General features: G+C 35.4%; 1 protein-coding gene across 3 annotated transcripts in view; it reads left to right on the top strand.

Moving 5' to 3' along the window:
• Nucleotides 1–12530, top strand: part of LOC149535817 (HNH endonuclease) — a 115529-nt gene that overhangs the window by 23580 nt on the left and 79419 nt on the right. The window contains exon 3 of one of the 3 annotated variants that reach the window (XM_089803566.1): nucleotides 6530–6858. The exons of the other annotated variants lie outside the window; for them this stretch is intronic. Within the exon in view, the coding sequence (XP_089659692.1) occupies nucleotides 6530–6775 (246 nt within the window). The 3' untranslated portion in view covers nucleotides 6776–6858. Of the gene's footprint in view, nucleotides 1–6529; nucleotides 6859–12530 lie in introns of those variants that run through there. 3 annotated transcript variants of the gene reach the window in all.

Here is a 12530-nt window from a genome sequence, read left to right as displayed (position 1 = left end):
ACACATGATATTCATCAAGTATTATGATAATAGATAAGCTTCTATTATTAGTTAATGGTTATCGGTTTGTAATCTAGTTAATGGTTATTTGTTTGTAATCTATTGTCTATATTAGAATGTTTCTAATGTTTAGTTAGTCTGTAGATCAGTGTAAGTTTGCTTTTAGCTGAAATAGAAAGTTTCTATTCTTTACGATCGTTTCTTAAGGAAACATTGTTTCATTTCTTTTTTTATATAGACCTCTTGGTCTCTGTTAATAATAAGCAACTATTTTATAAATTACTTCGTAATATGGTATTAGAGCCTAGTTGATTTTTTTTGAAAATAATAATTTCTTAGTGAAATTTTTGGTTTTTTATTTTCAAAATTAATCTTTTCCTGATTTTACCCATTTTTAATACCTAGTTTCGGCTAGGATTTCAAAGACAAATATCTGCAAGTTTGTTTGCAAAACTTGTGTTTTTCTCTTGGGTGTTTTTTCCAGAAAATTTCAATCGTCATATTCGTCTTTTCTTGGGTCTTTATCTCCCTCTCTGAACTCAAGATCTCCATGGTCGTTTCTACCCCAAGCTCCTTTGCTCGTGACCAAATACTCAAGAAAAACTTGTCGTGATTGCCAAATTTGCAATTGTTTGGAGTTCAACCTCTGATCTTCAACATTGTCTCTGCTTGTAAGTCGTACTTTGTGACAAAATTGACCATTTTTCTCCAAGAAATCACCGTATTTTTTTTGCTAATCCGACCGTCAATGGCCGCTAGGTAGGGTTTTGCTTCTAAATTTTGAGCTTGTATAATTTTTTGATTCTAAATTTGTTGGTGGGTTTTTCAAGAGCTCAACTGGGTTGTCGTTAGATATTTGTAAGTGCCTTGATTTTTGTGCCTCAATTTTTGAGCCACCGAAATCAACAACATATTCTTTTTGGGTTTTTTGAGCTCTCTTCTAGGTACTCCAATTTTTTTGGGTCTTCCGTTTTTTGCCTCGAAGAACGTACTTTCAAAGATTTTCATGCTTTTTCGTTGAAAAACATGCTATGACATCTTTGATTAATATTCTGGTTGAGAGCAATTCAAAATCCAATGGTCGGAATTATGGCACTTGGAAGTAGCGGATAATAGCAATTTGAATATCAAAATACTGTTCAAATTGTTTTGGGTGTTATACACTGTCCGGTTGACCCTGGTACTGATAAGGATAAATTGGATCTAAATAATCAGGAGACGAGGATGCTTCTCATATTATTCGTAGCTGATGATCAACTCTCTCAGATTCCATTCGGCAAGACAACTTTTGAGATATGGGCACATTTCAAAAATCTTCATGACACTTCTGACAAAGGCAGAGCTTTCTTCTTGAAGAACACTATGTTTTCTATTATCATGGATGAGCGAACATCGCTCCAGGCTCACTTGAATAGGATTCAAGAAATCCGTGATCAGTTGCTTGCCATTGGTCTCAAGATGGAGGAAGAGGACATTGTGGTTATCACTCTCCGAAGTTTACTCAAGTCCTTCGAGCATTCTATCAAGACTCTCAACATCACGGCTTCTGGTGTTGATCTGAAGTTCACCGATCTTTGCACACTTCTACTTTAGCAAGATCGGTGGAAACAATAGTTTGGTAGTAATTCCAACTCCACCACAACAGAGCAAGCCTTTGTTGCTAAATCCTTTTAGAAGGATAAAGGCAAGTCTTGACAGTCTTCTCAGCATAAGTCCTCTGCTCCAGCTTTAGAAGGCTCTCGGAAGAAGAACATTCAATGCAATTATTGCTACAAATTTGGTCACATGAAGGTTGAATGTTGGAAACGCTTAGCTGTCCAATCTAAGCAATTAGGTTCGCAACCCAAAGTGAATAGTGTAGAGCACATTGAGCATACATAATTTGCCTTTTATGTCTTCATGTCTAAAAGACTTGCAGATCCTATGAAGTCGTTTGCATGGCACATTGATTCAAGTGCCTCTTTTCATTTTACCCATTGCTGAGACAGGTTCATTGATTGCTAGTCTTACTCAAATTCTGTTATTTTTGGTGGCAGAGAAGAGTACATCGTTGTCGGTGAAGGCAACATTTAGATTCAATCCGTTGGGAGGAATCTCATTTTCCATGATGTGTACTACGTTCCAGGGATGGAACTAAATCTACTCTCAGTTAGTCAGTTAGTGCGATATTTTCCATAGTTGGATGTCACCTTCAATTCATCACTAATAGGGCAACACAGTCTACTGTTGTAGTGGGTCTTGAGGATCATTGTTTTTATCGACTTACTAATTTTGGTGATTCTCGGGACATAGCTATGACTGCTCGGCGGTCTTCTGTTAGCACACTTTGGCATCAACAGTATGACCACTTAAATGTGCATTCTCTCTTAGCTTCCTCGGGAAGAGCTTGTCTTCACTTTGCCAAAGATTTAGACTCATTAGCTTGGAGTTTTTGATGCATGCCAGGTTGGGAAGCAACATTGCACACTTTTCACCAATGGCGATTCATGGTGAGCTTCTTAGGTACTTCAGCTTGTCCATGTTGATATTTGCGGCCTATGGCCACTCCTATTCTTGGGTTTGGTTATTTTCCGTTGTTCGTTGATGATTTTAGTAGAAAAATGTGGGTATATTTTCTTAAAAAGAAATCAGATGCATTTCCTGCCTTTCAGAAGTTTAAACCTTTAATTGAAAAAGAGTTTGCGAAATTTATTATTACTCTTAGGTCAGACAATGGGGGGAATTTTGTTCTAATGAATTCTTTAGCTTCTTGGATACTCATGACATCAAACGCCAGTTAGCTACACCCCACACACCACAACATAATAATGTATGTCATGTCCCCTTCTAAGCGCTAGTGTTTTGGCACCAGGTTAATCTATCTCCACATCCAGATAGATTAGGACATTATCTAACAGGTTGCCTACTAGTCACAATGGAGGTTTAATTTTATATACTTCAGAACTTTATTAAAGTGTGTGGAATAAAGTCACTTTATGTTATAAAGTTATCTACTTTATAAAGTGGCTTTAAGTGACTATAGGACCAAAATGGTGTTTTTATCCCACATTCCTTGCTCCTTGTGTCCCTCACTTCGAGGTTATAAAAGAAGAGCTTGTATTGGGATTTGGACACACACAAGAATTTATGAATAGAAATATTATGAGTTCTGGTTGCTTTGATGTGACTGGTCTGAGACTGTGAGGACGAAACCCCTCAAGTCTGGTGATTCTAAGGGAGTTGGACGTCACCCAAATCTTCCTTCATTCAGTATTGCATTGGTATTGGGCAGGATAATTGGCAAATGGAGTAAGTGCATTTGTTTATTTATGAAGTGAATGAATTAGTTGGTCTACAGTAAAAGAAAAATGCCAAGATTGCTGAATAGGCGGATAGAACAAAAATACACTAGTTGTTGGTATTGGGAACTAAGTTCTGAGGGTCTATAAACTATCTTAGTCTGCACAATTTTTAATGCTGGTAGAGCTTCCAAGAACGTAATACCTCCAACCATATGTTGCAAGGAATATCTCTTGGCAGCGCGACACGTAACATCTTTGAAAGGTAAAGCATAGAGATTTGCCGCGGCTGGAAATCCAATTGGGAGTGCATTTTGCGTGAGGGGGGGGGGGTTGACGATTTCTCACCAGTCGAGCGTTTGAGTAGAGGTCTGGTAGTTACCTCGGACAGTCGAGTTAGCATCAACAAGCGTCTCTATCACACTCGGGATAAGCTGCGTTTTCCACTACACACGGTTCGGATGGGACATGGGTACAGTCGGCATATTGGATGGGAGTCGGGCGCCATGACCAGCCGGTGTCTGTGAGCCAACGTGGACACCAGGAGATACATCTGCAACTATACGGGTCTGTTCCCAACCACCATTTTGCTTTTCATATTGAAACGTGGTTGATTAAGTTGCGAACTGTTTGCTCACAACATACATATGGACTTCTTTACATATGGTTATGTATGAAATGTTTAATATTACCAAATTTGTAATCTTAGAATGACTGTGTTTGGGTTGGGTTCTCTGTTATTATATTTCATAATCTTGCTTTAGTAAATAGTGGTTTATACTAGTGTAACTGATCATTTGCTGAGAAACTGAGTTTTTCCATAACAACTATTATCAAAATACATCAAGGTAGTTGGGATTTTAATGCTTAGAATTGGTAGAACATACGTACAGTGGTATTAGAAATGTTTCAGGAGGTCTGAGAACTGTTTGACAAAATTACATCTTAGCTATACAGTCACCATTGGTTAAAAATTACATCCCAGATTATTACAGTGTAGTTGAATGTCGGAACAAAACAATCACCGAGATGGCTTATTCCATGCGCAAATACAAACACGTTCCGAAGAAATTCTGGGTAGAAGCAGTTTATCTTTTGAACCGGTCACCCACAGTGGCAATCAAAGGTAAAAATTTGGAAGAGGCCTGGGTAGGCAGCAAGCCCAAAATCAATCACTTGAAGGTTTTTGGCTCCCTTGCTTATGTTTGGATCCTTGATGTGTCACACACCCAATTGGATGCCAAGAGTTAGAAACTCATGCTTGCTGGATACAGTAGTCTTCACAAAGCCTACCACTTGATTGACATTGAGACATCTTGTCTCCTCTACAGTCCTGATGTAGTCTTTGATGAGCAGTGAGGACCATTCATGCCTGTTTCTTCTATTCCTGATCCAGTAGACCAGCCTATGAAGGCTTCTGATTTGGGAGTTAGGCTTCCATTAGGTCCACTTGATGGGAGGGCCCCAGTAGCTCTTGTAGCTCTAGTTATACCAGTGATCCCTGTTCAGATACCTCCAGCTTCTCTTAGAGGTTCAACAAGATTTGTAGATGCTTCACTTGAGTTTGATCCACATTCTTTAGATGAGGAACCTGATCATAGAGCATCTTGGTGGAGCACAAATTTATAAAAGCATGATTTTATTTATGGATCATTCTTTTAATTTTACTGAGGTCTTATCTCTTAAAATTATCAATTCATTTCCCTTAGATTTGAACTTTTCATTGGCACATGATATTAATTAAGCACTGAAGTGAGCCATTTTATGTTAAATCTTTTCAATGTCCAAATCTATTCTGTTGGTATACAGTGTATCAGCGATTCATCATGAGGAAAATACATAGGATTTGCATTTAGAATATACGAAAGATTCAATCATTGTGTGTTTTAATCATAGAGATGACAAACATCAAAATTACATCTTTTCCACAATAAGACATTGCCATTATTTTCAGAGGATTGCAGTGCTTAGCTGATAACTCATTTCTAATTGTTCCAGCAGATACAATGCAGATTGATATATTAGATAATGGAAAACATGTGCTATAACAGATGTTCTTTGTTCTTTTGCCTGCAAAGCTAAGATCAATTTTTTGCAAAGCTCTGCATAGCAATATCCTGACATGCTAGACATGGCAAAGGTTGCAGATGTTATTGCATTTATAGCTTCGGCTGATGGTTACAGTAATGGAGTGTGCACCAATGATATATTAATCTTATGAGCAGCCAATGGTTATCTATGCTAAGAGCTCTGAATTTGCCCAGCGTTATTGGCTTGATTGCTGACTTACTAATGGATCAAAGGAATGAACAAGATGCTAAGAAGAATGTATTTGATGATGAATTTGCAAAACTGGAGGAGGGTCTCTGAATGATCAGTTCCTAAATAATTAGATTTTCATTTTATTGAGCAGCCGCCTTCATTGTATCTTAGCATATCAGTATGGGAATGATTAGAATGGTGATGCATCATTTAGTTAAAAGAGGAAGCTTTCTACATGTCAAGAGATGATAATATGATGGACCCATCTTACCACATCACCAAAAATCTGGAATCACTGCTCGGATAGAATACAATAATATGTATGAAGAAGCCAATGAGAGAACCTGATAAATGCATCAAGAATATGTACATTGCAAACACCAATGAAGTTCCTTGTAAGTTTCGATAGCCTTGGCAAAACAATTGTAGACAAGGCAACAATTATGTCTATCAAACAATAATAAGAGGATAACTGTTAACGAAGAGATGAATTTCCTAGCAGCGTAAACATTATACCATTGTTGATAACCAGTAATCTGACCCTATGAGGAATGCAGGTGTATTTTAATAGAAATATAATCTTGATGAAAGATAAATATGACATTTGGAGTATGCGGGAGCCCAAAAACCATATGAGTAGTCAAAGAATTTTACCGTCAGGAGTTCACAATCTAGGAGAAGACATCATACAAATTGCTATGCAAACCACGCTGAAGGATATTATTATCAAAGGCATAAAAAATCCAATACCAAATACGAGATGTATCCGCATAACAATCAGCCTAGACAGGTCTAAGGAATACGTGCACAGAGGAATCGACATGGCAAAAAGATCATTCCTAACTATGCATGTTGGTTCTAATTTGGCAATTCTTGAATGCCGTCAAAGAATCATCCTGCAATTAATAGAAGCCATGACCTGTATTCATAATTTTTAAGTGGATGTTTTTCAATGATTTATAGCTAACGGTATTTTGTGTTTGATGCAGGTCCATGGTACGTTGGAAAAGGATATCCTGTGTACAAACAAATGCACCCTTGGGTCTCAAGCGGAAGAATATTCGAGAAGAAAAGACATACATAAAAATGGAGTGGAGGATTATAGTTCATGCCAAAGTTATGAAACTACCAATTATATTAAATCAAAATTACATTATGAAGTTATACGTTTGGTTATTTGTTACAAAAAGGTGTGGTGCTTGGAAAAGCAACCGACACCTTTTGGCTTCTTATAAATATATGATAAAAAACAAAACAAATCATTCATATACATTCTTACAAATTTTTATATATTAAGGAGATATGCACTCTTGATATATGATTTGTCTATTGGGAAAGAATGAATTTTTGAACTAAGCTCGTGGATTTGGATCGTTGAGTATAATTTTTCTATGCTATCTAGGAACCTAATTGCATTGGATGGATCATTTGTAAGGAGTGTCTTCATTGCAATTTTAATTTTGGCATAACTAGTAAGCGTATTTTATTTTACTTATTCACATAAATTTTTTGGAGTTGAAATATTATTAAGTTGTGTCTTGTATAAATATTTTTATTAATTTCTAAAAATATTTTAATATTCAGACAAGTGGATTGGATCGTTATTGCATTTTAAACTTGATAAACATAGATATTGTGAAATATTTAATTGTTTCCGTATTTATGTGTAGTTTGTCTCCATTTTGCAATTTTAATTTTGGCATAACCAGTAAGCGTATTTTATTTTACTTATTCGCATAATTTTTTTGGAGTTGAAATATTATTAAGTTGTGTCTTGTATAAATATTTTTATTAATTTCTAAAAATATTTTAATATCTGGACAAGTGGATTGGATCATTATTGCATTTTAAACTTGATAAATATAGATATTGTGAAATATTTAATTATTTCCGTATTTATGTCTAGTTTGTCTCTATATCACAGGAGTTAAATTACATTCTAGACTAGTTTAAAATTGTGTTCGTATAATTGATTAGATATGTTTGGATTATTAATCTGTTTATAGTTTAAGTACATTGAACTTTATAAAGTTGTACTTTCAACTTATAATATTGACCCTATTTGCCCATTTCAATTAAGCACTGGTCTTTATATTTCTCTTGATCCATAATCCATATGCTGGCAATGGTTTCATATGTTTCCTTTGAAGAATTAATATATTCATTTGTTGCATTAATCTATACTTATTCTAATTTTAAAAAATTCATATATTCATTTATTATTCTCAAGTTCATAATTTACAATTTTAAAGTTTTCTATAATCCTTGCCATATTGGAAACTTCAACTGCATTCATATTCAAATCGATCTGTTATAATTATCTTGGACTTAAGTGATTTGTTTAGGATAGGTATACTTGCCTTGGGTCTTGCAGAGCCAAAAGTGCAAGGAACTCGGATTATATTATTCGGTTCCGTCAAGCTGGCCATAACCGATTGTATATCTCAGCATCGAGTTGGCAAAACTTATAGGATTCCAATTTGCGGTTTCGGGAACCAACACATCTCCTAATAGTAATGTTGGTCATTCTCTTGTCCAACCTAAGTGGTGGGCTAAGACACTTGTTGATCTTCGTGATGATGAGCTCATTGAGGGGAGAACTGCTCGGAAAAAGAACAAACCTACTCAGTTTGTTAACTTTGCTCTCACAACCAACATTCATAGTGTGTTTGAATCTCAAACATATTCTGAGGCTAAAGGAATTCCAGAGTGGGAACATGCTATGACATCTGAACACGAAAGCCTATTGAAGAATAACACCTGTGTCCTTTTTGATCTTCCACTAGGGAAGGAACCCATTGGCTGCAAATGGGTTTACAAAATCAAATACAAATTTGTTGGTACTTTGGATAAGTACAAAGCTCGTTTAGTTGCAAAGGGCTTTGCTCAGCATCAGGGCATTGATTATGAGGAGACCTTTGCTCTTACTGCCAAGATGAGCACAATTAGATTAGTCCTAGACATGGCAGCATAGTTTGGTTGGAAGGTCCATCAGATGGACGTCAAGAGTGCTTTTCTGAATGATGATCTCCACGAAGAGGTTTACATGACACAACCTCCTGGTTTCAAAGTTGCTGGTAAAGAACATCAGGTTCTTAGATTAGTAAAAGATCTCTATGGCTTGAAGTAGGCCCTTCGGGCATGGTACATGAAAGTTGACAAGTACCTCAGTGATCAAGGCTTCCAGAGGAGTTCTTTAGACTCAAATTTGTACATCAAGATTATTGACAGTGACATCATCCTTCTGGTTATTTATGTGGATGATTTGATTATCATTGGCGGTTCGACATCTTTGATTCAAGGAATCAAACATAATTTGTGCCAGTCTTTTGATATGACTGACCTTGGGCTCATGCATTATTGCCTAGTTGTTGAGGTTTGGCAATAGTCTTCTGGAATATTCATCTCTTAGGGCAAATATCTAGGGCTTTGTTACACAAATTCCGTATGCAAGATTGCAAGCGTGCATTTGCACCCATGGAGAAAGGTCTCAAGTTATTGTTAAGAAAGTTAGCAGTTGAGTATTGTAACGTCTGCCTTAAACTGTAATTAATATATAAACTAATTTCTGAGCATCATATAATGATACCGATCATATTTTATATGTATCGGGTTTTGTTTGTAATTATCACCGATTGTATTTGTGATACAATATATGATCAGGCATTACTTAGAATATATGATTGGGCATTTCTTATAATATATGATTGAGCACTTCTCATGATCGGGCATTATGGTTATGCCGGTCATTAACTTTGTTATGTTAATCACCGATAGTCTCGAATTAGTTTATTCGTGAAATATAATGAATATGTGTTAAGGCATGACTACGTAGGGTCATGCCCTATGTATTCATGTCTCAACACATATATAAAATACATCATTTACAACTGCAGATCATATCAATAAAATCGACAATACTGATCTCAAACAAGGAAATCATATTTTACAGCAAGTACACTAAGTTTATCAACAAGAAGTCACCAGTCTGTTATATATCAGAATACATATCAAACACTTTGATAAATCTACACCAAACACGGTCTCTTAAACTTTACATGGTATTAGAGCCTACTTGGTAGAGACTATCAAAAGTACTGCAAATATGTCAAATAATGTGAGAGTAGAAGACAAACTCGAAGGTGCTGTGAATTTCTTTTCATGGAAAATCCAGATTACCACAATCCTTGAAGGACTAGAACTAGAATCATTCATTGAATGTGATAATCCAATTCCTGAAGATGAAACCGAAAAAATCACTTGGAGAAGGCAAAAAATAAAGCCAAGAAAATCATAATAGATTCTGTAAAGGATCACATTCTTCCGTCCATTTCAAATTTCAAGAAAGCCTTTGAAGTATTCACAACAATAAAAAATGCATTTGAAATAAACAATTTAAGCAGATTGATCACTCTGAAGAATCAATTGATGAATACTAAAATGAATAAGGGAGAATCAATCTCATCTTATTTTGGAAGGATCTCTGAAATTAAGAAACACTTAAATTCCATTGGAAACAAAGTAGAAGATCAAGAACTCTCTATATTAGCACTCAGAGGATTACCACTATCATGGGAAGCATTCATTCAAGTTGTCAGTAGACCTTCAATCCCTTCTTTTGATCAACTAAAAACTTATTGTACATTAGAAGAGTCAAGATTAATTTCCAAAGGTATTGTATCAAATCAAGAGGGAGAAAATCAAGCTCTTTTCTCAACTCCAAACCATTAAGGAAAGAAAAGGAAATTTAAAGGAAACAAACATGACTATAAGAAAAAGCATAATAAGGTCAACAATACTAATCTCTCTAAAGTTAAATGCTTTAAATGTGAGAAATTCGGACATATCTTCAGCAAATGTCTTGAAAGGGAAAGAATCTTAGCCTCATTAGCCGAAAGTAAGAAAGATGAAAATCTAGTTTTCTTCTCCGCTTTGTCAAGTGAGATAAACTCTAATGAAAGTGTGTGGATAATAGATAGTGGTGCTTCCTGACATATAACAGGATTTAGAGACAAATTTGAAACACTTGAAAATTACAGATCTGAAGGAGTTATTCTTAGAGACAACTCCACTCATCCAGTCAGAGGCATTGGGATTTGCTCTATTCAATTAAGGACTGGAGTTATATTAAAGTTGAAAGATGTTCTATTTGTACCTAGAATTAAAAGAAACCTAATCTCAATTTTTGGATTAACGGATGAAGGTTTTCAAGTTATTTTCAATGAAGACAAAGTCTTGTACTGGCTAGAGATGGGACCTTGTATAAACTATGTCTTAAAAATGCTATCACTATCGGGACTAGAGATGGGACCTTGTATAAACTATGTAATATTCAAAACCAAGCTCTTAATCATGAAATAACAAATTCTAATGAAATATGGCATAGGAGACTTGGACATATTGGTTTCAGTTCACTACCAAAGATAGTCAAAATCACCTCTGGAATTCCAAACTTAAATTCTACCCATACAAATATATGTAAAGGTTGTGCTCTAGGAAAGAACATTAAAATACCTTTTCCTACTAGTGAACACAAAGTCTAAATCAATTTTGGAACTGATTCACTCTGATATATGTGGGCCCATGCCAACTCTCTCCCTAGGAGGTTACTCCTACTACATAATCTTCATCGATGATTACTCTAGGAAGACTTGGTTTTTCTTTCTAAAAGTAAAGGAATTAAATTAAGTGTTATCAAAATTCAAAGAATTCAAAGAATTGGTAGAAAATCAAGTGTCAAAGAAAATTAAGACTCCAAGATTAGACAATGGGGGAGAATATACTTTTGAGAATTTCAAAGCTTTTTCTACATTTGTTGGGATTACGAGGGAGTATACAGTACCTTATAATCCTCAACAAAATAGTGTAGCAGAAAGAAAAAATAGAACTATTGTTGAGGCAGCTAAAGCTATGCTTCATGATCAAAACCTACACTTTTTATTTTGGGCCGAAGCCACTAATACTGCTGTATACATTCAAAACAGATGTCCGCACTCTATCCTAGAAAATATAACACTTGAAGAAGTTTTCACAGGGAATAAACCTAACTTAAGTCATCTCAGGATCTTTGGTTGACCTGTGTATATACATATACAAAAGAACCAAGTTAGAACCTTCAGGAAAGAAAGGAATATTTGTTGGGTATAGTGAAAATTCAAAAGGATACATAATCTATGTTCCCGGACAAAGATTAGTAGAAGTAAGCAAAGTTGTCATATTTGAGGAAAACACTGCTCTAAAACTATCCATAAGCACAAATGATGAGCCTTCAACAAACTTAGATGAAAGTCCACAATCTGAAATTCAGAGGGAGGATATATCCGAAGAAATGAGTTCAATACTAGATACAGAAAATAGAAACATCTCAAATACCAAAAAGAGACCATTGTGGACAAGAAAAATGATTGAAGAAAATAATATTGAACTAGATGAAATTACTAAGGAAGTCAAGAAAACTAGAAACAAATCATGTTATACTGCATTAGTAATTGAGCTCACTAAATCTGAACTTACATCTATTGAAGAAGCTCTAACTTGCCAAGAATGGAAAAATACTATGGTTGAAGAATATCAATCAATACTTCAAAATGATGTTTGGGACAGTGTACCTAGACCTAAAGTCAAGTCTGTTGTTTCATCTAAATGGTTATATAAAATCAATAATGCAGCAGATGGGAGCATTGAGAAACATAAAGCGAGGTTTTTCATAGAAAGCAGGTATTGATTATGAAGAAACTTTTGCCGTAGTTGCTTGTTTTACTTCAGTCAGAACAATTCTTGCCTTAGCAATAGCAAAAGGATGGAAGGTGCATCAAGTGGATGTGAAACTACATTCTTAAATGGAGTCATGATTGAAGAAGTTTATGTTGAACAGCTTGAAGGTTGTGTGATAAAAAATGAAAATCTTTATGTATGTAAACTAAAGAAAGCATTGTATGGCTTGAAACAAGCCCCTCGAGCTTGGTATGAAAGAATTGACAGTTATCTCAT

Source organism: Cupressus sempervirens, chromosome 10, assembly GCF_028749045.1.
Source record: "Cupressus sempervirens isolate cs-2001-9-10 chromosome 10, ASM2874904v1, whole genome shotgun sequence".
NCBI classification, from domain to species: domain Eukaryota; kingdom Viridiplantae; phylum Streptophyta; class Pinopsida; order Cupressales; family Cupressaceae; genus Cupressus; species Cupressus sempervirens.
This window is presented reverse-complemented; position numbering and strand designations above follow the sequence as displayed.